Source organism: Centrocercus urophasianus, unplaced genomic scaffold (assembly GCF_019232065.1).
Source record: "Centrocercus urophasianus isolate 14NV4802_14NV808 unplaced genomic scaffold, USGS_Curo_1.0 seq_105, whole genome shotgun sequence".
In the NCBI taxonomy this organism is placed as follows: Eukaryota; Metazoa; Chordata; class Aves; order Galliformes; family Phasianidae; genus Centrocercus; species Centrocercus urophasianus.
In genome coordinates, this window is record NW_024884198.1 from 1 (window position 1) to 26,331 (window position 26,331).

General features: G+C 58.9%; 4 protein-coding genes across 6 annotated transcripts; 1 reads left to right on the forward strand and 3 right to left on the reverse strand.

Moving 5' to 3' along the window:
- Window positions 1–526: 526 nt before the first annotated feature.
- On the reverse strand, window positions 527–2,055 carry SMIM24 (small integral membrane protein 24). Its single transcript, XM_042832189.1, is given in 5 exon segments — window positions 527–723; window positions 836–874; window positions 957–1,074; window positions 1,868–1,971; window positions 1,973–2,055. Coding segments are annotated over 5 exon segments (414 nt in total). The 5' UTR covers window positions 2,041–2,055; the 3' UTR covers window positions 527–638.
- Window positions 2,056–5,401: 3,346 nt separating this feature from the next.
- Window positions 5,402–8,467, reverse strand: DOHH (deoxyhypusine hydroxylase). Of its 2 annotated transcripts, XM_042832093.1 has the most exons (5): window positions 8,387–8,467; window positions 7,828–8,138; window positions 6,927–7,003; window positions 6,495–6,732; window positions 5,402–5,842 (listed from the first exon to the last, which is right to left on the reverse strand). In XM_042832093.1, the coding sequence occupies exons 2-5, from the start codon at window positions 8,099–8,101 to the stop codon at window positions 5,532–5,534; spliced, it is 900 nt and encodes a 299-aa protein (XP_042688027.1). In that variant the 5' UTR covers window positions 8,102–8,138; window positions 8,387–8,467; the 3' UTR covers window positions 5,402–5,531. The 2 variants fall into 2 exon arrangements, with proteins under 2 accessions (XP_042688027.1, XP_042688036.1); XM_042832102.1 differs by lacking the exon at window positions 8,387–8,467 and having other exon boundaries at window positions 7,828–8,254.
- A 1,042-nt stretch (window positions 8,468–9,509) lies between these two features.
- Window positions 9,510–12,223, reverse strand: LOC122167435 (protein ANTAGONIST OF LIKE HETEROCHROMATIN PROTEIN 1-like). The gene is made up of 2 exons (XM_042832029.1): window positions 12,143–12,223; window positions 9,510–11,035 (listed from the first exon to the last, which is right to left on the reverse strand). Exons 1-2 carry the CDS (start codon window positions 12,221–12,223, stop codon window positions 9,917–9,919), a joined length of 1,200 nt encoding a protein of 399 aa, XP_042687963.1. The 3' UTR covers window positions 9,510–9,916.
- Window positions 12,224–12,702: 479 nt separating this feature from the next.
- On the forward strand, window positions 12,703–26,300 carry FZR1 (fizzy and cell division cycle 20 related 1). 2 transcript variants are annotated; one of them, XM_042832033.1, is made up of 14 exons: window positions 12,703–12,785; window positions 17,111–17,255; window positions 18,179–18,304; window positions 18,521–18,584; window positions 18,995–19,122; window positions 19,560–19,642; window positions 20,032–20,215; window positions 20,385–20,450; window positions 20,900–21,002; window positions 21,549–21,733; window positions 22,591–22,824; window positions 22,919–23,023; window positions 23,663–23,755; window positions 24,397–26,300. In XM_042832033.1, exons 2-14 carry the CDS (start codon window positions 17,187–17,189, stop codon window positions 24,436–24,438), a joined length of 1,482 nt encoding a protein of 493 aa, XP_042687967.1. In that variant the 5' UTR covers window positions 12,703–12,785; window positions 17,111–17,186; the 3' UTR covers window positions 24,439–26,300. The 2 variants fall into 2 exon arrangements, with proteins under 2 accessions (XP_042687967.1, XP_042687976.1); XM_042832042.1 differs by having other exon boundaries at window positions 12,705–12,785; window positions 17,114–17,255.
- Window positions 26,301–26,331: the final 31 nt, after the last annotated feature.

Consider the following 26,331-nt stretch of genomic DNA (forward strand, 5'->3'; position numbering starts at 1 on the left):
GGGGGGGGGGGGGGCGCGGGTGGGCGATGTGCGGCCTGGCTGCGCCTCCGTGGGGGTGGGCAGAGGGAGAGGGGGTCGAGTTTCGGATGAGGGTCGGGGTTGGGGTCGATGCAATGGGATGCAGGGGGGCTGTGGGTGTCCCCACGCGAGGATGGGACACGTCGGGGTGCGGACACGGGTGGGTGCCGTGGGGATACGGGGGGGAAGGGCTGAGGGCCGGCCGTCCCGGCTCGGGACGCAGCTGGGGCACAAACACGGACACGCGTGGCTGCAGCTCTGGGTGCACGTGGGGCGCCGACCCCCCCCACCAACATCACCCCTCAGCCACGTGACATTCCTCCCCCCCCGACCCCCTCCCGGTGCCCCCCCCGTTCTGTCCCCCCCTCGCACCTCTCAGTCCCCACGCGTGACACCACACCTCACACTGCGGCCCGGCAGCTTTACTCAGGACCCCCACAGCCCCCCCCGGGCCGCACACACCCAGTAGCGCCCTGCGTCGGGTCGTCCCCGGGCGCCCTCCCCCCCCCCCGCGCTCCATCCCGCTCCGATCCATTGATCCACTCCGGGTTTTGCCGTCGGCCGAACGGAGCTCCGCAAAACGCGGCGCGGAACGGAGCAGCCCGGGAAGCCCACGCGTGTCACAGCGACGTGGCTTTGCTCTTCTCCCGTTCGTCGTCGCTGTCTTTCTCGGCCGCGGCGTTGCTGTAGGCTGCGCGCTCCATGCTGCGGGGACAGCGGGGTCAGAGCGGTGATCCCACGGGGGTCACGCGTGGGTGACCCTTCAGGGCGCTCCACGGGGGAAAATGGGACGGCGGTGCGGCTGGGGCTGCACTACCTGTGGGTCGACCGCTTCTCCGAGTCGTCCTCGCGTTCTCTGCGTGGGGACATCGCGGATGAGCGGCGCTCGGGGGACGGACCCCAACCCAACCCTCCCCCCCCCCCCCGCGAGGACCCACCTGCGCGTCCGCAGTCGCCAAAGCCGCCCGGCCAGCAGCAGCACGAAAACCACGAATAGGAAAACCACCACCGCCGTGAGACCGATCAGCCACGGCTGCAGCTGCCGAGAGCCCGCGGCTGGGGGGAGCGGGGACACGAGTGGGGATGTGGACGTGGATGGGAGGGGAGGGAATGGGGACAGACGTGGGGACGGGCAGCGGTGGCGATGGGGACAGCGATGAGTTGAGGGACGGGGATGGGGACAGCGATAGGGATGGGAACAAAGGACGGGGTGGGAACGGCCGTGGGGACGGGGACGTGGATGAGGGTCAGGGAACAGGGATGAGGATGGGACAGGAATGGGGTGCGGGCAGCAACAGGGATGGGGACAAAGAAGGGGATGGGGACAAAGAAGGGGATGGGGACAGGGTTGGGGACAGGTGTAGGGAAGGGGTCAGGGACAGCAATGGGGAAAGGGAGAGCAGCTGGGGAAAGGGATGGGGGCAGAGGTGAGGACAGGAATAGGGGCAGGTGGTTGGGGTAGGGATGTCAGTGGGGACAGCAGTGGGGACAAGGATGGTGATGGCAATAGGGACAGGATGGGGATAAGGGACATCAAGGGGGATGGGGACAGAGGTGGGAAGAGGGACAGGAGTGAGGTCGGGGGCTGCAATGGGGACATGGGTGGGGATGAGGACAATGGTGCCAGCCTTGGGGGACCCCTGCCCCACAGGGACAGCACTCTCCATCCTGGGTGCAGGGAGCTTGGGGTGCTGGGGGACACCGTGGTCAGTGGGGACAGCGGGGTGCCGACCCCCCCAGCACCCCCGACCCACCCCTATGGGAGAACAGAACCCCCCCAGCCCCAAATCCTGCCACCCTGAGCCCGGGTTGTGGCATTGGGGGGTGGGATGGCAGCAGTGGCACTCACTCTGTCCCTGGGTGGTGGCAGTGAGGGCCGCCAGCAGCAGCAGCAGCAGCGGGAGCTGTGGGACACGCGGCATCGTGGCCCTGATCCCTGCACAGCACTGCCCTGCACCAGGCCAAGGGGCGGCTTTTATTGGGCTCAGGAGGGCGAGTGCCACCAAGTGCCACCAACTCCATGGCAACGCCGATCCCTTTAACCCTTGGGTGGTGGAACTGCTGCTCTGCTACGACACTGCACCAAAGGGAGACCGGGAATGGAGGGAGGGAGAGAGAGAGGGAGGGAGGGGTGGGGGGTGGATGGATGGAAGGGTGGGGGGATGGAAGGAAGGAAGGAAGGGAGAGAGAGATGAAGGTGGATGGATGGATGAATAGGTGAAAACATGGAAGAGCAGTGGATAGACAGACAGACGGATAGGAAGATGGGTGGGTGGATGGACAGATGGATGGACGGGTGTAGGGCCCAGGCAGCCCAGTGCCACCTCTCTCTCTCTGCCCATCACACATCCAAGCAGTGCCCGCACCACACCCATGTGCTGTCAGTGCTCTTATCAGCAAAGCCTTATCACAGGCAGCTCCGCTTTGCCTCCTCCTTCCCTTGGAGGCCATTCAGGTCCAGGGGGGTTGGTGGCACCCCTGGGTGACGCACGGGCTGTGCAGGGGCTCCTCCTGTGAGAAGCGCCCATGGGGTCCGCGTGGAGCCTGGGGATGGGCGCCCTGTCCCAGTGTGAGGGGGGTCTGTGCCCCCTCCTGCAGCACAGTGGGGCTCGGGGGCGCTTTGTCCCCACCAAACCCATCTTGGGGGCAGCCACGGAGCACCGCCCCATCGACACCCACACCTGGGTCCAAGTATCTGAGCCCCCATCCGAGTCCACATGTCTGTCTCATGTCCTCGTGTCTGCCCCATTCCCAGGTGCGTTCCCGTGCGAAGGTCGGGGTCCCCAAGGGCACAGCGTGGATTTATTGGGGTGCGGCGCGATAGCAGCCCTGAGATGCACACACAGAGACGGTGGGGATGGGGACGGAGTGCCAGCAGTGGGTGCAGCCCCTGTGCCCCTAGAAAAACCACTTCTTGTGCGGATCCACGAAGGAGATGGAGCTGCGTGGGGCGGCGCAGAGCAGCGGCGATGGGGCCTCCATGCCCGGCAGCGCCCCAACACCTTCACCCTGAGCCCCATCCTCCGCCTCGGGCGTGCTCCCCTCACCCATCACTGCCTTCTCCTCCGCTTTGGGTCCGAATGCCCAATCTGTGGGGATAGAGCTCTGTCAGCAGTGCGTGCGCCCCCATCGCCACCCCATGCCGTGCAGATGGGTGCCCAGTACAAAGCGCTGCGCGCAGAGACGCTCATCCTGCACCCATTTGGGGGCACAGAGCAGCCCCTTTGGCCACCCTATTCCCGCTGCCCCACTTCCCAGACGGGTTTGGGGACCCCCACCTGCATCCCCCTCCCGTTGCTCACCGGCAAAGTCGTGCACCAGGTCCTTGATGAGGTGCCCCACGATGGCGTACGCCACCACCAGCACCAGGGAGATGGCCATCAGCAGGTAGAGCGCGTAGCGGGGCAGGCGGATGCTGTCCAGGGCCGGGGGTTTGTACTCCACATACAGCACCCCGTCCTCCTCGGGGGGGGACTGCAGCAGGTGTCGTGGCACAGGGAGCCCAGGGTGGGCCATCGCTGGCTGTCGCTGTGTGGGGGGATGCAGGGGACAAGCGGCATCGGGGTCCTCGTGTCCCCACTGTCCCCGCACTGGGAGATGGATGGCACCGAGGGCAGAGCGCCCGTGGGAAGGAGCTTAGCGTGGTAATCCGGGCACGGCGGGGGGGGCTGAGCACGGAGGGGCAGACGGAGATGCCCCGGGATGCCCAAAATCCACACCTGGGGCAGGACTGCAGGGGATGGGCGTCCCTGCACGAGGGGGAACGGGCCGCAGGGAATCCCCGTAAAGGAGGAGTGGGGTAGGGCGGGCTCGCTCCCCCCGCCGCTGCCTAAATCCCCGCATTCTGGCCCCGAGTGCTTGGAGCAGATGGTGTGAAACACGCTGCAGTGCTCAGAGCCGCGCAAAACAGGGCTGCGGGTCGGGGGGAGGGGGGCAAGAAGCAGCCGCAGAACCTCTGGAACAACCCAAAACCTTTCCCCCCCCCCCCGCAGGGCCGGAGGTGCGAGGCTCAGCGCCTTCTCAACATCCCGGCTCTGCTGCGCCCACGCCAGATCCCAGCCACAAAAATGCCAGATTGGTTCCAACTCGGACTTAAAAAGCGTTTGAAGGAGCTGAGGGTTGGGGTTTTTTGTTGTTGTTGTTGGTTGGTTTTTTTTGCAGGAGGAATGAGGAGGAGAGGCAAAAAATTTGGCACCTCTCCTGCTCGCTCAGCACGATGCAAAAATGGGAGGGTTGGAGGCAGAGAGCAAGGGTTGGAGCTGTGCGATAACCGGGGGCAAACACGGCAGCAATCACTGCTCAGCACTCCCATCTTTGCGCTGATAAGGAGCCCATTGCCTCGCAACGGGGAGGCAGCGCATCTGCGTCCCACGTCCCACATCTCTGCCCCGTCCCCTGCAGTGCAGTGCAGTGGTACCCAGAGCCCAGCAGTGCTGCGTGGGGTGAAGAAGGCAAGGCGGGAAGCTGCGCGATGGCACACGTTGGGTGACCCGAAGTTACATCCACACAAAGACCCCCCCACAGGGTTCTGGGTTGGTTGGAGCAGAGTGGGAAACGCTGGGGGTCCCCACTGCCCTCTCCCACCCCCCCTCTCCCCACAGGGGACAACACGGAGTGGAACAGCAGCTTTACGGGCTAAGAGGATCGAGCGGAGTGACTCACAGAGACTTTGGTCAAGGGGAAAGCACCGTCAGCAGGATGCACTGCAGCACTGCAGGGACGGCTCAGCCGCACGCTGTGGGGTTGCTCCCTGCCCACGTCGCGTCCCCCTCCCTGTGGATGCAGACCGAGGGAACCCCAGCCACGGCCAGACCCCCCCAGCCACGCAGCTGCCGCTTTATTTCCTCCCAGCCCCCCACGTGCCCCACGGATCTGGGTGCTGGAGCTGGCAGCAGCTGGCAGAGGCAGCCATCCAGCTCTGGTTAAACACAGGGGAAGTCCAGGCAGGCTCTGCCTCACCCTGAGCCTTCATCACAGCGCCATTCCCCGCAGAAAGAAAAACCGCAGCCAAATCTCCCGAGCCGTGCCACGAAACCAACCCCATCCCAGGGCAAAGGCTGCCGCGAGACAGAGCCAGCCTGCCCCGACAGGAGAGGCCAAACCCACAGAGATCCTCCAGCAGCTGCAGAGATGAAGAGGAAGCCGGCTCTGCACCAGCACCGTGGGCGATTTCGAGGCATCGCACAGCTCCAACCCACCGGAGCCGCTGCCTGCAGCCCCCCCGACCCCTCCAGCAGAGTTCAGGTGGGGGAAGCTCGCTCCGAGGTGCGGCGATGGGCTGCGACACGCAGCACCAGCCACCCACTCCAAGCCCTGAGCCAGGCTGCGGGCGGGGAACGGCGCGGATCCAGGAAACGGGGAGCAAGTAGCAGCTCAGCCTGGGTTTGGATGCAGAAGGCGGCTGTAATTGTGCCAGGGAGCAAACCCAGTTCCGCCTCCGCCACGGATCCGCGCCGACGGAGGCGAGCAGGGAAAGCGCGCCCGGGGGAAGGAGGCAGGAGGCCCAGCTGGGCTCAGGCCTGCAGCCTGCAGAGCCCATCCGCATACTGGAACTGGGGGCCGTTCTCGTACTCATACATGTCCAGAGCCACCTCGCAGCTCTCCCGCACCACCCGCTCCTCGTCCTGGGCGAAGGCACGCAGGGTCTCCAGGCAGGAGGGCCGCGCGATGGAGCCCAGCGCCTCGGCGCACTCGTGCCTCACCATGGGGTTCTCAGCACGGCTGCACAGCGCGGCGGTCAGCTGTGGGACGCAGGCTTCGTCCTGCATCTGGCCCAGCACGTAGCCGATCTCGTGGCGGAAGAGAGCGCTGCCAGCACGGAGCCCTGAGGGAGGAGGTGAGAGTGAGTCCCCCAAACGTGAGCTGAGCCCCAGATCCAAACGCTGTGGGGCAGAGGAAGCCAGAAGGCAGACACTGGGCGCTGACTTTCCCCAGACGCGTGGGGCTTTGGGGGAAGGGGATGCAGCCTCGTGCCACCTCCTGCCCCCACATGCCTCACTGCTAACTGCCTCACAGCCCTCCTGTGCTGCTGTGGGACAGGGAAGCCACGGCAGAGTTTCCAAACCCTTGGCTCACACTGATGCTGGAGTGCACCGTCGGCTTCCCTGGGGCTGCAGAAGGTAACCAGCAGGGTCATGGACTCTGCTCTGCCCCTTTCCCTTCCAGGGCACATGCACGCCCTCCTCCAGAATGACTCCCAAAGCTCAGAGTGAGGCTGGATGTCCTCAACCCCTCCAGAATGGGGAAGCAGTTCCCCAGTCCCAGGAAACATCAGCACAACCTGGCAAACCCCAGAGACAGTGAGCGAGAGGGGGGCTGTGAGACAGCAGAGAGCACCGGGCGCTCCGCGAGCAGAGCGACAGGCAGCTCTAGAAGCAGCAGTGCAAGCAGCCACGCAGCTCTGGATTTGGGAAATCCAATCGTGGATTAACATGTGCAGATCTACAGCGAGCAGACAGCCCCAGGCCAGCCCTTACCATCAGCCAGTGCCAGCACAGCATCACGGCCCCCCAGGTTCCGCAGGGCAAACATGGCCCTGTAGCGGTCGAACAGCGGGCGCGACTCGTCCAGGAGCGCTGCGTGCAGTGCGGCCACATCTGTCTCCTCGGCGGGGGGAGCAGGATCCACCGAGTGGTAGGGGCTGCTGCCCGGCTCCTCCCCGTGCTCCTGCAGCCACTCCAGCCTCCTGACGGCCAGCTGACACGTCTCTGCCACCTGTGGGGACGGGGACACGGTGTGGAGGCACTGCGCAGGGCTGGGAGCAAGCACAGAGCTCCTCTGAGCAGCAGGGCTGCGTGGCTGTGACAGCAACGGCGGCTCCAGTCCCTTGTGTCACCCTGTAGTCCCCAGTGTCACCCTCCCATGCCAACAGTGCTGACCCCATGGCACTGCCACCCTCACAGCCTCACCTCCACCACGGGATCCTCCGAGTAGTGCTTCAGGATGTCCAGCACCTCGGGATCCCCAATGGCACCCAGGGCCTCACCTGAGGAAAGGAGATGTCAGCAGGTGGGGGTGTTTCAGGCTGTCTGCTCTCCCTCACATTGACCAGCGTGAGAAACCCAGGAGAGCCTCAGGGATGCAGCTGTGCCCCAACACCCCAAAATCATAGAATCCTAGAATGGCCTGGCTTGAAAAGAACCACAATGATCACCAGTTCCAACCCCCTGCTGTGTGCAGGGTCCCAACCAGCAGCCCAGGCTGCCCAGAGCCACATCCAGCCTGGCCTTGAATGCCTGCAGGGATGGGGCATCCACAGCCTCCCTAGGCAAAATCACAAGGTTGGAAAAAACCTCTGAGGTCATGAACTCCACCTGACGTCCCACCCCCACCATGTCCACTCACCACATCCCCTGGTCAAGGCCTACCTCTGGGATAGGATTACCCAGGAGCAGAGGCTGAGCCTGCCTCACCACAACCTCCTTTCACAGAGTTGGAGAGAGCCACAAGGCCCCTTGAGCCTCCCCTTCTCCACACTGACCCACCCCATTCCCTCACGGCCCCATTGCCTTTCTCTGGACACACTCTAGTGCCTCAACGTCTTTCTTGTAGTGAGGAACACAACGCTGAGCACAGCACTGAGCCTCACAGAGCTGAGTACAGCGGGACGATCACCTCCTGCTCCCTCTGGCCGCATTATTGCTGACACAACCAAGATGCCATCGGCCTTCTTGGCCACTCGGGCACACTGCCATGTCCTCCTCCCCAAAAACCACTGCCATGGCAACGGCCAGTGGGGAGACGAGGCCTGGCCAACCGGTTGGGCCAGGGGATGTGGCGACATGCTCTCGGTGTCCTGCAGGGCCATACCTGCCTCATGCCGGACCATGGGCTCCTGCCGGCTGTCCTGCAGCACGCCGAGCAGAGCGGGGATGGCGGCACGGTCACGCATCTGGCCCAGGCAGAAAGCCAGCTCGTGTTTCAGCAGCGCCGAGCTGTCGGCAAAGCCCCGCACGATGCAGTCGATGGCCGCGGGGCCGCCCAGGTTGCGGAGGGTGAAGAGGGCGCGGAAGCGGGCGGGAAGCGGCTGGGCAGCATCCAGCAGTGTGCGGCCGATGGCGGCCACCTCCTCCTCGGTCACCATATCGGGAGCTCGGGGTCACGGCTCTCTGCTCACGTTCCTGTGTAAAGAAAGGATCCGAGGCGTCCGAGTGAGGCCCGCGCGGCGATGGGCCTGGAGAGTAGGCCCGGCCGCGTGACGGTGAGGCTCGGCCCCACGGGGCGGGGGTTGGGGTGGAAGCGGAGCCGGCCGGGTGAGATCCCCGAGAGGGACCGGGACCTTAACCGGGCCGGAACCGGAGCGAAGCGGCCCGCAACGAGCCGGGCCTTAAACCGCGCCGGACCCGGAACCGCCCGGACCCGTACTCACCAAGCGCAGCCATGATGGTCCCCACGTGATCACTACGGAAGTTCCTGCAACCGCTCTTCCGGTTGAGGGAGGTGGGACGGCCGCCAGCGGAAGTGGGAGCGGAGGGGGAACGAGGCCAGCAGCGGCGCATGCGCAGTGGCGTTGGGGCAGGCGCGGGGCGGTGGGGGGCAGGGCGCTCTGCAGCGCTGCTCGGCGGGCTCTGGGTGCCCCGCGCCCCCCAGGGCTGCCCCGTGAGGCTCCCCATGGCTTCTAGGCTGCCCCACGCCCCCTCTTGCAATGATTCCCTATGACATCCCCATAGCCTCCCACTGCCCTTCTTGGTGGTTCCCTCACCCCAGTTGTGCCCCGCAGCCCAAACACAGAATCAGAAGTCACCGTTTTCCCTCCCCTGCCTGGACTGTGCGCTCAGCCAAGGGCATTTCTGAGCCCACCCAGGCCCCAGCCCCACAGGCACCCAGCAGTACGTGCATTCCTGCTCCACGCTCCGCACATGTGGGTGTTTCCCAACCTGCTGCTGCTAACGGATGTGAAAGTGCTCTCGGTTGTGCTTTCCCACCCACCCCTCTCCTAGGCATGCTGATCTTCCATCACTGGTGTGAGATGGCCCGAGGCTGGCGGTGCTGAGCCCCTCGCAGGGAGCTTTGCAGCTCTTCTCCCACGCTCCCAGCTTGAAGGTCCCACCTCCTGGCTACGCACCATCACATTTTGGCTGCAAAATGCACCGATGTGTGAAAACAGGACAGGCTGCAAACAGACCCCATCCAATGCTGACAGCCGGCGAGCAGATCTCAGCATGGCGGGTGCCAGGAGGGAGAAGATTTGGGGCTGCAGCCAACTCGGGGATGTGGCAGCCACCCCACTGCCCCCCGAGCCCGGATCCATCCCCGTGGGAAGGCTGGCGCAGCCAGGCATGCCTGAGCTGCTCCCCCGCCCACCGCCTGGAACAAAGTGCTGAGGAAGGTGTCTGTGCCCAGCCCTGCCTTGGCACAGTGAAGCTGTGTGCCACGGGGCTCAGCCACCACTGCGTGATTTCTCAGCCGATAGCAGCAGAGCTGCGTGCTTCCCTGCACGGCGGCACATTGGGATAGGGCTCAGACCCTCAGCACAACATTTTAGTCCTGCAGAGCTGGGTTTGCAGGTGCAGTTCCATTCCCAGCTGGCCAGCCCACAGCAAGTCACTGCTCTGCTTCCTCCTTCCCTCCCACGTCTGCACACGTTCGTGCAACGGGTGTTGTGCTTCGGCACTCTGCCTCCTCACTTCCAGCCCTTCTGAGTCCTGCCAACACCAGGGCTGCAGCCATTCCCTTGCGACGGGATGACCTGACAACCCTCTCCCCGGCAAACCACGACCCTGCTTTATTCACACAGTACAGAGCACATCACTACATTGGTCAAATCCCAGCAGAGAGAGCCCAGGTGTGAGATACATCCCTCTGCCTGCAGCCGAGAGGCAAAAGCCAACATGAACCGAAGGGCTGACACCGACCCACAGGGCCCAAGGAGGAGCACGGCGTGTTCCCCCTGCAGCCGTCAGCCCTCCCCACAGTTCTCAAAGTACTGGCACATCAGTTCACGCACTTGCTCAGCCCGGCCGTCCTCCATGGCAGCGGGTGCAGGCTGGCAAGGCTTGGGCAGCTCAGTGGGCTCGGTGCCCTCCAGCCACTCCTCGTTGAATGGGTTGTCGTGCGCCTCGCAGACGTTGTGCAGAATGCAGCAGGCCAGGACGAGGGTGGGCAGCAGCTCCAGGCTGCAGTCATCACACTTGAGGAGGATCTGCCAGCGGGCCTTCAGGCGCAGGAAGGCGTTCTCGATCACGCTGTGCGCCCGCTTGAGGCGATAATTGAACTGCAGCTGGCGCTGGGTGAGGCTCTCATCCTCCTGGTAGGGCTTGAGGATCCAGTCCTGCAAGGGGTAAGTGGCGTCACCCAGCAGCACGTACTTTTGTGCCTTGCCCATGAAGTCCTTGGGCGGGTTGGGGCACAGCCGGCCCTCCTTGGCCAGCACCCAGAGGCTGGAGCTCTCCAGCACCGCGCTGTTCTCCATGCTGCCGGGAAAAGCAGTGGAGACGTCCCAGAACTGGCCCAGCCCATCCACGGTGGCCTGGGTGAGGATGGAGTGCCAGCCCTGCCCATTGCAGTAATCGGCGCTCAGGCGCAGCGGGGGGTTGATGGGGATGTGCAGGCTGTCCAGGGCTCCGATGCAGTGCGGGAAGCCCCAGCGGGTGCGGAAGATGCGCACCATGTTCTCCAGCTCCTTCTCATCGGGCAGACGGAGGTAGAGGGGTTTCAGCAGCAGCACCACGGCGTAGCTCACCTCCCGCACGCACGTCTGCACGGTGGAAGGCCCGATGCCGAAGAGCGGGCTGAGAGTCTGGTACTCCACATTGGTGGCCAAGTGCCACAGGGCCACAGCCACCCGCTTCTCCAGGGGCAGCGTGGGGTGGAAGTGGGAGCTGTGCGGGGCCAGCCCCGGCCGCAGGCGGTTGCAGATGTAGAAGAAGGTCTCCCGGGACATGCGGAACTTCTCCAGCCAGTCCTGGGGGCTGAATTCCTTCAGGACCACCCGTTCCCACCAGTCTGCGCCCCGCAGGCTGGGCCAGGCGCGGGGATAGAAGTAGCAGCTGGTTCTCCTCCGGCGAGCGATCAGGAGCTGCGGGGAGACCGTGGGGCTGTGAGACAGCTGCTCCACAACCCTAATTCCCCCTCAGCCCACATTATTTTGCCCTCTGAGGACAAAGCAAGCTCAAGCACCATAGGATGAAGGGATGCCCAATGGCCCTGGGCTCCAGGAGCTGCTGCAGGGGGATCAAACCTTTGCATTCCTGTGAAGCCCCAGGAACCTGTCCTTTGTGCCCCTCCTGTCCCCATCCCTTGAGTTCCTCTGTCCCGTATCTTTCCTGTTCTCCATCCTTTCTGTTCCCAGTCTTTCACCCTTTATCCCACTGTGTCCCTGTCCCCCACATTTCTGTGATCTCTGCATCTTTTACAATCCCTCTCCCTCACATTCCTACATCCTCTGCTTCCTCTGTACTTTGTGCACTGCCTTTTGTGTCCAGGCTCTCATTCGCATGTCCTTCAGGTCCCCGGTCCTTTTTTGTCCCCCTGGTCCCTACCCTTGGTGTCCCTGTGTCCCCTCTGTGTCCTTCCTGTCCCCCGTCCTTTGTGTCCATTATTTGTGTCCCCCACACCCCATCTTATATCTCCCTATGTCCTCATGTCCTCCATCAGTCACATCCCATTTTTTGTGCCCCCATGTCCTTTGTATCCCCTCTGCAACCGCTGCCCCTCATGCTCAAAACCCCCCTCTTCTGTGTCTCCCCCATCATTTGTGTCCCCATCCCCGCTATTTGTGCCCCTGTGACCCATTTACCTTCTGTCCCTTATCCTTCTGATCCCTCATCCTTTATGCCCCCCATGCTCCCTCCTTTACATCACTGTACCCCCTGCCCCCCATTGACTGTATCCCATTTTTTGTGTCCTCTGCATCCCTTCATGCCCAGCCTCACATTCCCCATTTCACCATCTGTCCTTTGTGTCCCTGTGACCTCTGTGTCCTTCACATCCCCACGCTTCATCTGTGCCCCCTCACCTACCACTGTCTCTCCATGCCCCATTTTCCATCTCCTCCGTGTCCCCACACCTCTACATCCCCAGCCCTTCGTGCTCACCCTTACAGCCCCATTCCCCAACCCCCGTCCTTTGTGTCCCTGTGACCTCCACCCCTCCCAACCTCCCCGTCCCCATTTCCGCCCCTCACCGTCATCAGCCGTTTCTGCCGCTGGCTGTAATAATGCCGGATCCACGCCCGCCGCTGCGGCCCATCCCAACGCCCGGCCATGGCCCTCCTCCGCCCTCCCGCCCGCCTCGCCAAAGCACACAGCAGCACCAGCAGCCGCTCCCGCATTTTCAAATCGAGAGCCTGGGCCGCCCTGGAAGTGATTCGGCCGCAAGGTCACGGCGGGGCGGCGCCGCCTCGGCCCGGCCTGGAGGAGAGCGGGTACGGCGCAGGTCGGGCTGCGGGCCGGCAGAGGGGGGCACGACGGGGCTTCCCTCACTCACTCCGTGTCATTTGGTTTTATTTTAAGTGAATGATCGAGGCTGTCTTTAGCTTCCGTTTATTAGTGCTCGTTGTAAACGCAGCCCGGCGGAGGAACAATGAGTAACAGGACAGGGCGGGCGCGCTCCCCGCCGAGGCCCAGCGGATCGGAGCAGGCCGCGCCGTTGTCATAACAACGCCCGCTGGTACTTCCTGTATTTATTCGAATAGGCGGACGGGCCTCCCGTCGTGCCCCGCGCGGAGGGGCGGGACTTCCGGCCGGCAGCGGCCGCCATATTGCGGGAGTGCTGGGGCCGGCACTGGTGACGGGCGGAGGCGGAGCGGGACCGGACCCGGTGGGCAGGTAGGCGGGTGGGGCTGCCGGCTGGGCTTGGGGCTGCCTTCACGGTTCTGGGGAGCTGGGTCCAAGCGGGTGGGACCCTAAGGCTGACCGGCCGGCCGTTTCCTCGGAGATGTGGGCCCTGGCGGGGCGGGCTGTGGAGGGGCCGGGCCTGGCGGGGCGGAGCCGGGCCGGGCGGGGCTGCCCCGCGTCGTGCCCCGCGCTCTGAGGGCCCTCGGGCCTTGTAGCAAGCTGTGCCCTTCCTCTGTGGCCCGAACGTGGCGGGATGAGGCCGAGCTTCAGTGGGAGAGCTGAGAAATCATCTTGTGGCTCCTCTGCTGCCACAGAGCTGCGTGGGGCTGCAGACCGTTGGCGGTTTGAGCCTCTGCCTGCAGAACTCTGCTCTCTCCTCACCGTGCTCATCGGGTAACGGGCAGCACATCTGTCCCCTGGTGTGCTGTCAGCATCTGTCTGAGCTGCCCAACGTGCATCCCTCGTGTAGCTGCCCTCTGCTGCCTTCTCGGGAAAGCTTGGCCAGTCCTGGAAAGCAGCTCTGCTGCTGTGAGGCAGCTTCCTCAATCGTATCACGGTGGTGAATGGCAGCTGAGCTTGTGGTGCGCGCTCTGGTGAGAGAGTGAGGAAGCAGGGACAGAAACTGTGGTCAGGAGCTGCGTGTGTACGTGCAGCAAAAGCTGGGGCTGTGCTGCTGGTGCTCTGACAGCTTTTAGTGGTCTGAAGGAACTGAGCAATGCTTTGTGCCCTCTGTTATTATTTTTTAATGACTTGATGCTTTCCAAAAGGGAAATAGTTTATACGTTGGGTGAATTACAGGGTTGAGGTCTTAAAAGCATCTCCTGTGTGTGGGAAGAGGGGGAGGCAGCTGTCAGAGCAGAGTCATCCATCAGAGATGCCATGGGCTTTATTGCTCAGATGGATTTCCTGTGATTTATAGCTCTCCTGAAGGCATAGTGCTCATTTTCTTGTGAAGTGCTCACTCTTATTGAGTTAGGGTGTTTAATGGTGGTGCCTGGTGTTCTGTGCCCAAGGTTTTCTGTTCCCCTGCTGGCAACAACACTTCATAATAAAGACTGATCTTTTTTATTACCATTATTTCATGCAGAAGCAGAATATTCTAGGGCTGTCGAGTGAAGTCACTGCATTTTCTGAATCCTTTGGCCCCGTTTTAGTGAATTAACCAGGGGGCAGTGCTGCATTTCCAGTAGCTTAGAAGCACTTTGAATTGCGTGTCTTCAGTGGGGCTCGTGGGCAGAGTTGCTGGTAAATTTTTAATCTTGGCTTTTAGAGCAGTGACTCACAATAAGGCTTTCGGTAAAGCAGAGCTTTTATCTGGAGCTGGGTGCTCTTAACAGCTGCTTATAACTTTGTTGTGAGGCATAAGGGGAGATAAGCAGGTGAATGCGCTTCGCAAGGTTTTGTTTTCATTTAGAAATGAAACCGAATGACCGGAGTTAGGAGCTGTGGGGGAAAACAAGCTGCAGGCTGCCTGTGGGTTATGAGTGCTGCACATGGGAGGTTACAGGGCCTTGAGGAGGCAAAGTGCTTTCCCTCCATTCCCAGGGTGTGACAGCAGGGCAGAGCACACAAACTGCTTTAAAAAAGCCCTGAAGGGTTCTGTGAAGTGCTGCGAATGAACACGGGGAGCTTGCTTTCTTGCTTCCTCCAGTTCTGTTGTCTCGGACGCTTGGCGTGGATGAACTCCATCCTCAGTGCAGCACCTGATCCCCAAATCCTAAGAGGCGCTGCCAGCAGCTCGGCTGGGAGGTGAATGCAGGGCTGTGGTGGCACAGAGGAGCCGTGTGAGTTTTGGTCACGGATCGGGCGATGGCCTCCAGGCCGTTGGCATTTTGGGAGAGGGGGCATCTGAAGGCAGAGCCCTGCAGCGTTGATGCGTCCTTGTGCGACCAGCAGAGCCAGCTCCTGTACAGCACGCAGCACCACGCAGGGGATGTTTCCTTCCCCTCTGCCTGTGCACAGGGCAGGAGCTGCTTCCTTGCATGTGCAGCAGCAGAGGGAGGCGACAGCACCTGGTGGGTGCTGGGCCAAACCTGATCCGTACTGCAGGCCTCGGCGCTTCATCGAGCCGGGAAAGGAAGAGCTGCACAAACGCTCTCAACACACCTTTGTTAATTATTGCATCTCTAAAACCAGAGAGCGTGGTGATGGTGGTGGTGTTGTTTTTCCTGTGGCCTCTGTTGTTTGTTTTGCCTTCGTCAGAGGTGAACCTGTTAGGAGCCTTCCTGCTAATGAGGTGCAGAACTTGACCCACAGGCGAGGGCTGACACAGCGCTGACCCCGCAGCTCATTGCATCCCTACGCCCTCTGTGTTTCCCAGCCCGTGGCTTCCTGTGCTGCTGCAGACTTTGTACTGTTTTTGGCTTCCCTGGGAGCAGGCGTGGCTCTCGTGTTTATGAAGCGTTGCGGTGAAAAGGTGAAAGGAAGACAGGACTGCTGCCTGCAGGCGATAAAAAGGGGTTTAATGGTGATGCTGGTGGTTGTTTTTTCTTTTTGAGAGGTTCCCTGCTGTGTGTGTGATTGTCGTGGCTGCTCGCATCAACCCCGCTGCTGTCATCTGCAGTGAGATGTGTGTGGAATGAAAAACGTGATCTGGGAAGGGAGAGGAGCGAACCTGCAGCTTTCCTCAGTGAATAAAAGCTGGGAAGGAAACCTGGGAGCCCCTCGGCTGGGGATCTGGCTCTGCGTGCAGCAGTGAGGAGGGTTTGCTCTTCTCTCAGGCTGAGCTCTGCAATTCAGCTTTGGTGAGCTGCACGATTCAGGAGGTGAGCAGCTGGAAATGCACATCAGCAGATGCTGGCTTCCCTCCTTTCCTTCCAGGCGTGGAAAGAAGGGTTTGGGAGAACGTCTGTCCTACCAGTGGTGGTGATACCTGAGCATTGCTCACATGAAAGAAGCAGTGAGAGCAACACTTCTCAAAGGAAGTCATGCATCGAAGAGAATTTGGTGGGGTGAAAGTCCTTGGGGTTGTAAAAGCACGCCGAGGAGCTTGTTGGTGTGCTGTTTGTTGTTCACAAAGGCTCCTTCAGAGGTGCCGCTGTCCCTTGGTTTCCTGCAGGCGTTTCCTGGCACCCGCAGCTCCATGCTGTGCTGTGAGGCTCTTTGCTCCTCACGCTTCATGCAGGTCTCTGCCCCGAGTGCTTCAGGTGAGCACTGCTGTGCTGTGCTGGTCAGAGCCCCTCTGCCACGTCTTTAGGGCCAAAAGCAGACACAGAGCCTTCAGGTGGGTGCAGGGAGCTGAAGTGGGGCTCTGTGAGGTCTCGGAGCACTGGTGGGTGTGCAGTGTGTTGCACAGCATCAAATGTTTGTCACCTCAGGACTGAACTGCAGGCCAGGCTCTGCTCTGCCAGGAGGGGGTGGTGTAAAAAGGCACAGATAGCACACAGCTTGGTGTGGATCTGCAGCGCCTCCAGCTTTGGCTCTGCAGTGAACCCGAAGGCTGAATGCAGGCAGGTGGCAAAAATATTGTAGCTACACCTTGCAGTGCTTTGCTTTTCAAATCCAGCTTGAATTGAGCCAGCTAGAAGTGGGCATTTCTGGAACGTGGGCACCCTGGAGCTGGTGGCAGCGAGCACACAGCAGGCTGGGGCTGTCTGCAGGATGCACGGACTTACACAGGCTCTGGGAAGGCAGGAATAGCATGGCTTTCTCCTAGGACAGACCTCGTCTTCTTGGTGTGCTGTTGAATTTCCCTGCCACCCTTGAGGGTGAGGTTTGGGGTTAGAATCCATGTTTGTACAGCCTGGAGCTGCTGTGTGTGAAGCTCTCTGAGCCCACGCCTTGGGTTTCCAGAGCTCAGAGCAGCACAGTGCTGTGTGGTGGGGTCGTGTCTGTATCTGCATCACAGAGCTGAGCCATTTAGAGAAGAAACTTCCCGTGTGTGGCACCTCCTCACGGATCGTGCACCTCGTGTGGGTTCTGCACACTGCTGTTCTCTTGTTCACGGTGTAAAAAATGCATTTGGTTGGAAAGCCCTGGTTTGAGAAGTCTTGCTGGCTTGAAAGATGGATGTGGAAGATATGTAGTGAGAAACGAGCTGAAAACGAGGAGGGACGTGGGATGTGATGAGGGGTTTTAATACTGTATATTTCTGACTCCATCGTTGGAAAATGCCAAAGGCTTGCGAGGGGCTTTTGGCTGTGATGCCATCCCTGGTGGCTGGCTTTGTTTGGTGGAAGCTGATCACTGCTCAGCCTGGTGGCTGCCTCTGAAAAGAACGTGGGAAGTGGCAAAGCAGAGGCTGGGGGCTCAGTCCTCAGCTTCTGAGTGAGGAGTCGTAATATTTGGGGGGCATTTTCTTCCCCTGTCTGTTGCAGCAGACTAATTACTGATTGGACTTCATGAGCAGAGAGCCCTGAGACTGCTGCACTCCCCAGCCCTGTTCCTTCCAGCATGGACCAGGATTATGAGAGACGTCTGCTGCGCCAAATCAACATACAGAATGAGAACACCATGCCCTGTGTGAGTACCAGGGTCTGTGCCCACTGGCCTCTGCCTGGGTGTGAAGCTCTGCTCTGTGTTTCCTTCCTGTGGAGCTTTGGGAGACGTGGGGACCTGTCTGTTGTTGGGCTGTCAGCAGGTGTGAGTTCCTGATTAGGAGGAGCCCAGTAATGGTGCTTTGACACAGACGAGCTCAGTTTGGGTTGCAGAAATGGATTAAGGTGTGCTGATGTAGCGTGATGCCTTTCACAAATGGTCTCAGTTGCATGCAGAGTGCAAATGTTGGGGGCTAACAGACAGAACAGCCTTAGGACTGGAGGCCAAAGTAGCCCAAGAGGGCACTAGAGAGCAGGGGAAGGCAGCATCAGTGCTTCTCAGTCCCTGAGCAAACCCTTCTGGAGACATTTCCAGGCAGGAAGGGAGCAGCACCAACTTAACAAGGGCAAATGATGCCCGACCTTCCTGGGAGCCTTCTGCGACAGCACAGTTTCACTTGCTGGAGGAGAGGGGGGAGTAAAAGTTACTTATGCTGAGTTCAGCAAGGCTTCTGGTAGTCTCCCTCACCTCTGCTGTAGCAGAAATGAAGGGTGGGCGGTCTGGGACGGAGGTGGTGCAGCCTCCCCAGGTCTGTGGGGAAGGTGCTGACGTACCTGGGACGGAGCTGCAGGCAGAGGGAGCTTGACAGGCTGGAGGAGTGAGCTGGGGGACCTCTCCAACATCAGTTATTCTACCAAAGCTGTGCCCACAGGTGAGGTACCTGCAGCTCACACAGCAGGCGCCTTGCCCTGCTCCGGCCTCTCCAGCAGCTCCGTTTTGGGGATAAGCAGGTGCCTCACCCTTCTAGTTAGGCATATTTAGCTTGGATGTGACCTCTGTGATGTCTTTCAGACCCTTTGCTGAGATCAGTGCTTGTGTTCCTTCATCTCTCTCGTTCTTTAATTCAGGTAGCAGAGATGAGAAGGACCCTGACGCCTTCCAATTCTCCAATGTCATCTCCCAGTAAACATGGAGACAGATTCATTCCCTCGAGAGCTGGCGCCAACTGGAGCATCAACTTCCACAGAATAAATGTAAGCTCTGCTCCCCTCTCAAAACCTTTGAATAAGGAAGGTGGGCCTCGTTTTGTCCAGAGCTGCTGTGTGGATCATTTGCAGCACGGCCTCATACCTTCTTTTGAAGAGTTGCTCTGAATGTGCATCTTCTACCCCACAGTGGCAGCCTGCTGTCTGCTGGCTGTTCTACACCCAGAGGTTTCTGTAGGGTGATTGCATGCTTTCCCCTTTCAGGAAAATGAAAAATCACCAAGTCAGAACAGAAAAGCAAAGGATGCTACGTCAGACAATGGCAAAGGTGAGACCTTCTTTCTATCGCCGGCAGCCACAGCTGCAGCTTTTATTTCCATTTGGTGCCAAGCTCAGGAGCCAGGTGAATGCTGGCACTCAGGTGCTCGTGCCAAAAGCCATGCTGGTGTCCTAAAAAATACATCTTGAAATGGGAGTGAATGGCAGGTCACCTCAGCAGGCCACTGATGGGCATCTGGGAAGCAAGGGCACGTTTGTGTTCTGTGATTTACTGTCACAAAGCACTTTTCTGAGGGAGAGGAAGGAGTTCACTACTAGCTGTAATTCCTGGGAATTAATAACTGGGAATCCCAGGCTTATTAAGGAGCCCTGTGAGAGTACAGGCTGTGGGCCTGTTGGTCTCTGCTGAGCTTCTGTGGCTCCAGAACGCCCTGCCTCACCTCCTGTTTGGGTTCACAGATGGCCTTGCTTATTCTGCCCTGCTGAAGAACGAGCTCCTGGGAGCAGGGATTGAGAAAGTGCAGGACCCACAGACAGAGGACAGGAGGTTGCAGCCTTCCACTCCGGAGAAGAAATCTCTCTTCACTGTAAGTTGGTTGCATTCAGACCAAGGGAGGCTGTAAGTCTGTGAGGGGAGCGAGGCACACAGCTCTGTGAAGCTGCTGATGAAAGCAAGTTAGTATTGTGACTTATGTCAGATGCTGAGAACAAAATTTGTTTGCTTGTAAAGGCAGTACGAGCACCTGCAGTGAGCTGTGTGCTTCCTATTGCTGTACTGCCAAGGAAACTGAGTGGGACTGAAGGTTTTTTACCCGCTCCAAAACTGTAAGTGACCAAATCAAGGCCTCAGACTGCGGTGGAGGTTAACTTTGTGTGTGTGTGTACATCTGGAACACGGAGAACAGGGGGGAACTGAGGAGACTGAAAAACTGACAGTGGGTGTTGGAGGTTGCCAGGCACTCGTGCCTGTTCTGTGAGGGATCCTCTGACTCCTGGTGTGCTGAGCTGTGCTTTCTTCATGCAGTATTCCCTCAGCACCAAACGTTCCAGTCCAGACGATGGCAATGAGGTCTCACCGTATTCCTTGTCTCCTGTCAGCAACAAAAGGTATTACTGACTCTGCACAAAGAAGGGAAGGGTTGGGTTCTCTAGGGTTGTTTTTTTTCTAAGGCAATTCAAATTGCCACTTGGATTGGATTTGGAAGTCTGAGAAAGGCAACAAATATGGACAGGCAAGTTCTCTGGGGATCTGTGCAGGTGTCCAGCCTGCTTACATCTGCAGGATGTGTTGTCTGAGCAACCACAGCCAGCTCACCTTTTGCTACCGAGCTCCTTTGCAGAGGCAGAACCCAATTCCCTCTATTCTTATCTGCTGGAAGGAGTTTTACTGCCTCTTTCTGTAGAAATGTAGACTTGCTTTGGAGAGCAGCTGCGTCCATCTGTGCAGCCTGCTGTGGTGTGCAGCATCCTGTAGTTGTTTTTCTGTCTGTAAATAGTCAGAAGCTGCTCAGGTCGCCTCGAAAACCAACTCGGAAGATCTCCAAGATTCCTTTCAAAGTGTTGGATGCCCCAGAACTGCAGGATGATTTCTACCTGAACCTGGTGGACTGGTCCTCTCTGAACGTGCTCAGCGTTGGCCTCGGGACGTGTGTTTACCTATGGAGTGCTTGCACCAGCCAGGTAAAGGCAGAGCAGGAAACCCATTGCTGCAGGTGTCGTCCAGGCACAGAGCTGTGGAAATGCACTGTGTGAGCAGCCCGGTGTCTGCAGTGCTCTGTCCCAAGCCACTCCCTCATCAGAGCAGCACCTGATGGTATGTTTTCAAACTAATGGTGCCTTATTTTGCCAGGTGACCCGGCTGTGTGATCTCTCTGTGGAAGGAGACTCTGTGACGTCCGTGGGCTGGTCAGAACGGGTCAGTATGACACGACCTGTAACATCAACTGAAAGTTAAACGCTATCGCTGGAGCTGGGTGGCCCTTCCTCACCAGTTTTAGCTGCTATGGTTTATTTTTCTGTATTGCCCTGAATTCCCTGCGTGCTGTAAGTTAAATCTGTCTCTGCTAAATGAGGGGGTAAAGAGAGAAACCTCTTGGATTTTGTGGCTTTTGAGGTATTCAATAAGAGAGATGGGAGGGAGAAAGAGCCAGGTCACTTTTCTAGCTCTCCACAATGAAGTGCTACAACAAATATGTTCCATCCTGGCTACGTGGCTCTCTCCAGCAGGGAGAAGATGGAAGATAGAAGAGCTCTGGATGCTTTCTGTCTCATGGGATTTATCCTGAGGCTTTTCCTGAGCATATAGCTTTTTGTGTTACATCTGTCTATGCCTATAGCTTTACGGATGGTTTTCTGTTTGTCCAGGGGACTCTGGTAGCTGTTGGCACTCACAAGGGCTTTGTACAGATCTGGGATGCGGCTGCAGGAAAAAAGCTCTCCATGCTGGAGGGACACACAGCCAGAGTTGGTAAGGAGGAGGGAGGTGGAAGATCCTGCATGTTTAGCTCCTGGATTTACTTTTTTTACTCTTCTCCTACCAGGGATCTGCTAGAAATAGCAGAGCTTCAAACAGCCCCACAACTGATATTTATGTCCTGCTGTGTGCTGAGCTGCCTTGAAAATGTTGCCACCTAGTAATTGTGGTGTTCTGATCTTGAGTGTGGTGGTGTTTGAGTGCTTCTTGCAGCAGGTGTTTCCTCCATGTCTGAGGCATTTCAGTTTGGTTACAACACTGCTTTTCGTTGCCACCTGCTTCCGCTTTCAGTCCTGCAGGCAGCAGCTTCACACTGAGATTTCCAGTTCTGTGCATTTCAGGGACTGTGTTGTTGTTGTTTTTATCAGAGGCATTGAATCTGAATGCTGAACGATTTGGGGCTGTGAGATCCCTGCTGAGTTCAGCCTTTGTGCTTTACTGCCTCCTGAGATGGGGTCGGTCTCTCGTAGCTCTGGTAGCTGTGCTCTGCCTGCAGGCCCCCAAAACCCTTCTCACACCTCTTGTCTCCCTCTCTCGCAGGGGCCCTGGCATGGAACGCAGACCAGCTGTCTTCTGGGAGCAGAGACCGAATGATCCTCCAGAGGGACATCAGGACCCCCCCCCTGCAGTCGGAGCGGCGGCTCCAGGGCCACAGGCAGGAGGTGTGCGGGCTCAAATGGTCCACAGACCACCAGCTCCTGGCATCTGGGGGGAATGACAACAAGGTACGGCGCTCAGTGCTGCTCACGTGAGGCTCTGCATCTCTCCATCCTCACCGAGAGCTGTCAGCCTCCCCTTTCTTTCAGCTGCAGTGTGGAGGGGCTCTTATTTCAATTGCTGGGCTGTGTCCAGCTGTAAATCACGCTAAGCTTCTCCTCAGTCCTCTCTAATAATATTAAAGAGGCAAATGTAATTTTGCTCCTGTGTTTGGCTAATTAAATCCATTGCTTGACTCGGTTTTGAGTTCAGTGAGGCTAAGCTGTGCTTCCTGACTTGGTTTAGGTAGCGTACAGTGAATAATGTTCATGCATGCAGAAGGAAACAGAGCTTAGGAGCTGTGTAAGTTCTGATACCTACAGCACAGAGCTGTGTCTCACTGAGTGCCATATGGAGGAAGCATCTGTTCCAAAGCAGCAGCATTCGGAGCCCTTTGGAGCGGGTTGCTAGGTAGTGACTGCAGCCAGTGCGACAGCATGGTTGTACCGAGCTCCTTGTCAGGGTGTCTGCAGATGAATTTGAGCTGTGTTTTTAGCTGTGTTGGAACAGTGCGGCCCCACAGATGAAAGGTTTTGAGGTGGTGTTCAGAGATGCCGGATCTTTGGCTTCATGAGCTTAAACTGAGGGCTTCTGTGGGCCGGTGGCTCCTCGGCTGGGCTCAGTGCCCGAGTGAGACGGGGTCAGGGCTGAGAGAGCCGGGCTGGCTGTGCTTGGGCAGGGCTGTGGGAAGCCATCACATTTCCCAGCCACCCTCATCAATCCCAGAGCAGCTCTCGTGCTCTGTGGGTGTTGCGGACACACGACTGCGGTGCGGCTGTGCTCACATCTCCTCTCCTCTCCTCTCCTCTCCTCTCCTCTCCTCCAGCTCCTCGTGTGGAACCATTCCAGCCTGAGCCCCGTGCAGCAATACACGGAGCACCTGGCTGCAGTGAAAGCCATCGCCTGGTCTCCACACCAGCACGGCCTCCTCGCCTCCGGCGGCGGCACCGCGGACCGCTGCATCCGCTTCTGGAACACGCTGACAGGGCAGCCCCTGCAGTGCATCGACACCGGCTCCCAGGTGTGCAACCTGGCCTGGTCGAAGCACGCCAACGAGTTGGTGAGTCCTGTGTGCCGCCCTCGCTGCTGAGCTGCCTCGGGGTAGGAAGCACCACGTCCCTTTCCCTCTCTTCCCTTTCCCTCTCTCCTTCCAGGTGAGCACCCACGGCTACTCGCAGAACCAGATCCTGGTCTGGAAATACCCCTCCCTCACTCAAGTGGCCAAGCTGACGGGGCACTCGTACAGAGTCCTGTACCTGGTAAGCAGTGGCCGTGTTTCCAGAGCAGCTGCTGGACGTGTGCTGAGATGAGCGCTGTCAGCTGCCTCTGCTCGTGGTGGAGATGTGTGAGCGCTGCCCTGCAGGCGATGAGAAAAGCTCTGCCTGCTTTCCTTGCCTGCAAGGGATGCTTTGATTTACTGCTATGGAAATATGAGGCTTTATTAATGAACAGCAAAGCTTGCCAGAGCTCTTCAGAGGGAAGCACAGGATCTCTCCTCATTCCCATAAGGCTCGGTCACTGTTTGTTGGTAACTGCAAGCAGGGAATGACACGATGCCTTCAGCCTTCCTAATTCCATATCAAAGCACCTGGTGTAGGTAGGAGATCCGGGTGGATTAACTGCCTGCTTACCTTACGTTGGGCTTTTGGCAGAGTGCTGGCAGGTGATAAATACTGCTGATAGTGTTTTGCGAGGTGGATTCCAACCCAGCTGACTAATGAGTGGCATTTACCAGCTCTATCAGCTTCCTGCCTCAGCACACGTGTGTAATCTGGGGAGGAACGGCCCCAGTGATAGCTGGCACGGGGAAGGCGAGTCGAATCTCATGCATCCCAGTCAAGGTTTGTTTTCAACCTCAAGGATGCAGTCGGGGCTCAGGGCTGCTCTCTTGGCTGCAGGCGATGTCCCCAGATGGGGAGGCCATCGTGACAGGAGCTGGAGACGAAACCTTGCGGTTCTGGAACGTCTTCAGTAAAACTCGCTCCACGAAGGTAAGGGTGCGCGCAGCCGCAGCAGGAATTCCGGCTGTTTGCTCTCTTCTTCAGCCTCACCTCTGGGTCCTTTAACCTCACCCTGCGGATTGAGGGATGGTTGCAATTAAGAGTTAAACTAGGCTGCAATATAAAAGGCTTTTCACAGTCATGAGACACAATAAAAGGCTGGCTGTGCACACGCAGGGCTGCGTGACAAGGCATCATTCTGCCAGCTGCCCTGGAACTGTGCTCACCTTGAGCCCAGCACCATCCATCACTGCTGCTGGGATGCGGTCAGCTGACGGTGTCCTCATATTTTATTATCCTTCAGCTCCTTGCTTAATTGCTGCAAGTGGTGACTGGGGGGTAGCAGCAGCGTGCTGTGCCCACGTGTGGTGCGGAGAGCAGCACTGAGGCCCCGAGGAGGGCTGTTGGTGTGGGGCTGTGGTGCAGCATTGCAGCACTGCACACCGACGTGGGAATGGCACGCTTGCCCGCCACGCTCCTTGTTATCAGTTGGAAGGTGGGGGAAGGAAAAAAACCACATGGGAATATTGATGGTGTTGGACTTTGAATGTGGTGCCCTGAGACGCCTCGGCAGCGTGGCGGTGGCGGTTGAAGCTCTGCAGTGCTCAGTGCTGCTTTACCTTTTGTTGTAGGAGTCCGTATCCGTTCTGAACCTCTTCACCAGGATACGGTAAAACCCCCCCACGCTGCGGCCCAGGAGAGCCCAGCCTCACGCAGCAGGATGGAACCACTGCTTTGGTGTGCATGGGACCCCAGAGAGCAGCCGGGAGGGGAGGGAGCCCCGCTGGGCCTGGAGGACGGAGCCACAGGCACTGATTAAACAGTGCTGGTGAACGGCGCTGGGACAGCGTTTGGCTGGGGCTGGGGGTGGGGGGTGGGAGGGAACTGCCCAAGGTTCATGGATTCGTCCTTTGTCGAAGGGGTGCGGGTGGAAGAGGTCGAAGCGGCGCCCTCCAACCCTTGTTTTTTCTTTTGTACTGGAGAAAACGTGTTTACATGGAGCACTGAGAGCGGACCAAGGCCATCCCAACTGCTGTGTTGTAAGCTCTTAGGAGAGACGAGAGTATCCTTGCCCCTGTGGGGCAATGCCCCGGCTGAGCCTTGGCCTCTCTGCTATCTAAAGGCACTCGTTAGAGCCTGGGGTCCCCGTTGCACCAGAGAACCACTTATTTCCTCCGAATGAAGCAGGTACCGCAGTGCTGCTCCATGAGGCTGCTGGGTTCTGGCCCGTTTACCAGCCCCTCCAAACCTAACTTAACATCTTTGAAGAGGCTTCACCTCGGAGGGCATGCGCTCAGAGCAGCTCCAAATGGCTGTGGTGTGTTTTAGGCCAGTCCTTTATTTAACAGAGAGGGGAAAGAAAACCAAACAAAAACAAAACAACCAAACACTGGCTTTCAAAAGCGAAGCGGTGTGCAGGCGGAGCTGCCCGGCTGCGTGCTGGGCTGGTTCCTGAGGACGGCCTCCCGAGGACAAAAGCAGTTGCGATGAGCTTGAGAAACAAAACCACTCCTGTGGGGTCTGGTTTATTTCAGAGGGAGCCCGGCCTCTTGTGGCTGGAAGGAAGGGGGGAAACGCCGCGCCGGGGTGAGAGGGGGGCTCTCTGTGTGAAGCCAGGCTGAATTTGGTGCCCTTTTGTGTTTTGGTTTTTTTTTTTTTCCTTTCTGTTTTTTAATCTCCTCGTCGATGCCGGGGGACCTGTTGATTTTCTTTGGTGTTGAAGCTGTGTGGAAGAGAGTCTGTGTCTGCGCCCGGGGTGCTGAGTGCCGCGGGCTGTGCTGCAAAGCGCTCACGTGTTGCTTTTAATTTAAGGAGAAGCTGTTCTGCTTGCAGCAGCCTGTTCTGTCTCCCCGCGTCTGTGTGCCAACGCTGTGTCCTCCCTCCCGCAGCGCCTCTGCTGGCTGTTCCTCTCCTCGGCGTTTCCCTGGCTGTGTACATAGACCTCGACCTGTTCCGTAGGCTGTAGGGGCAGCGCTTCTGTGGCTGCACGGCTGTGAGCCGCCGCCTCCAGCAGCCCCTCCTGTATCACTGCGGTGTTGTTCTACAAACCCATGTTGGCACAACCGCCCTGTTCTGGCAGCAGGAGCGCAGCACTCGGTTCGGGCTCTGACTGAAGGCCTCCCGATGCATCTTCCTTGATTTATTTTTTGTTTTTGGCACTGTTTAACGTGGTGGTGGAGCACGGAGTGGATTTGATGGGCACGGATCCCAGCCAGCGCAGGTTGGGGGCTGCTTGGGTGTGGGGTGGGGGCTCAGCTGTTGTGTGGGAGCTGAGGGGGGCAGGGGGCGAGTGGGGCTGCGTGCCCTCATGGAGCAGGGAAAAGAGGAAAGCCTTCATCTGCGTTGTCTGTGAGCAGGGGGCAGCCCGGAGTCTGTGTGCCAGTCTGTGACCGTGTGGCGTTGTTAGATATACAGCATCGTGTGGTGGGGAGGGGGGAAAGAAGAAAGAAAAAAAAGAGGAACAGAAACAAGTATTGAGTTGTAACTTTTCCATGTAAAGCGTTCTAACTGGCATTAAACTAGTTGTGAATTGACACCGCTCGGCTCTTCTCACCTCGGCGTCCTGG

What these genes read in the sequence shown, in the direction of transcription:
- DOHH (XM_042832093.1), bottom strand. Translation starts at nt 8,101, where the DNA reads ATGGTGACCGAGGAGGAGGTGGCCGCCATCGGCCGCACACTGCTGGAT. An exon ending in CATGGTCCGGCATGAGGCAG is followed by an intron (nt 7,004 to 7,827) that starts GTATGGCCCTGC and finishes TCCTTTCCTCAG; the next exon opens with GTGAGGCCCTGGGTGCCATT. An exon ending in TGTGCTGGCACTGGCTGATG is followed by an intron (nt 5,843 to 6,494) that starts GTAAGGGCTGGC and finishes CTCCTCCCTCAG; the next exon opens with GGCTCCGTGCTGGCAGCGCT.
- LOC122167435 (XM_042832029.1), bottom strand. Translation starts at nt 12,223, where the DNA reads ATGGCCGGGCGTTGGGATGGGCCGCAGCGGCGGGCGTGGATCCGGCAT. An exon ending in GGCAGAAACGGCTGATGACG is followed by an intron (nt 11,036 to 12,142) that starts GTGAGGGGCGGA and finishes GTCTCCCCGCAG; the next exon opens with CTCCTGATCGCTCGCCGGAG.
- FZR1 (XM_042832033.1), top strand. Translation starts at nt 17,187, where the DNA reads ATGGACCAGGATTATGAGAGACGTCTGCTGCGCCAAATCAACATACAG. An exon ending in TACGTCAGACAATGGCAAAG is followed by an intron (nt 18,585 to 18,994) that starts GTGAGACCTTCT and finishes TTGGGTTCACAG; the next exon opens with ATGGCCTTGCTTATTCTGCC. An exon ending in CGTACAGAGTCCTGTACCTG is followed by an intron (nt 23,024 to 23,662) that starts GTAAGCAGTGGC and finishes TCTTGGCTGCAG; the next exon opens with GCGATGTCCCCAGATGGGGA.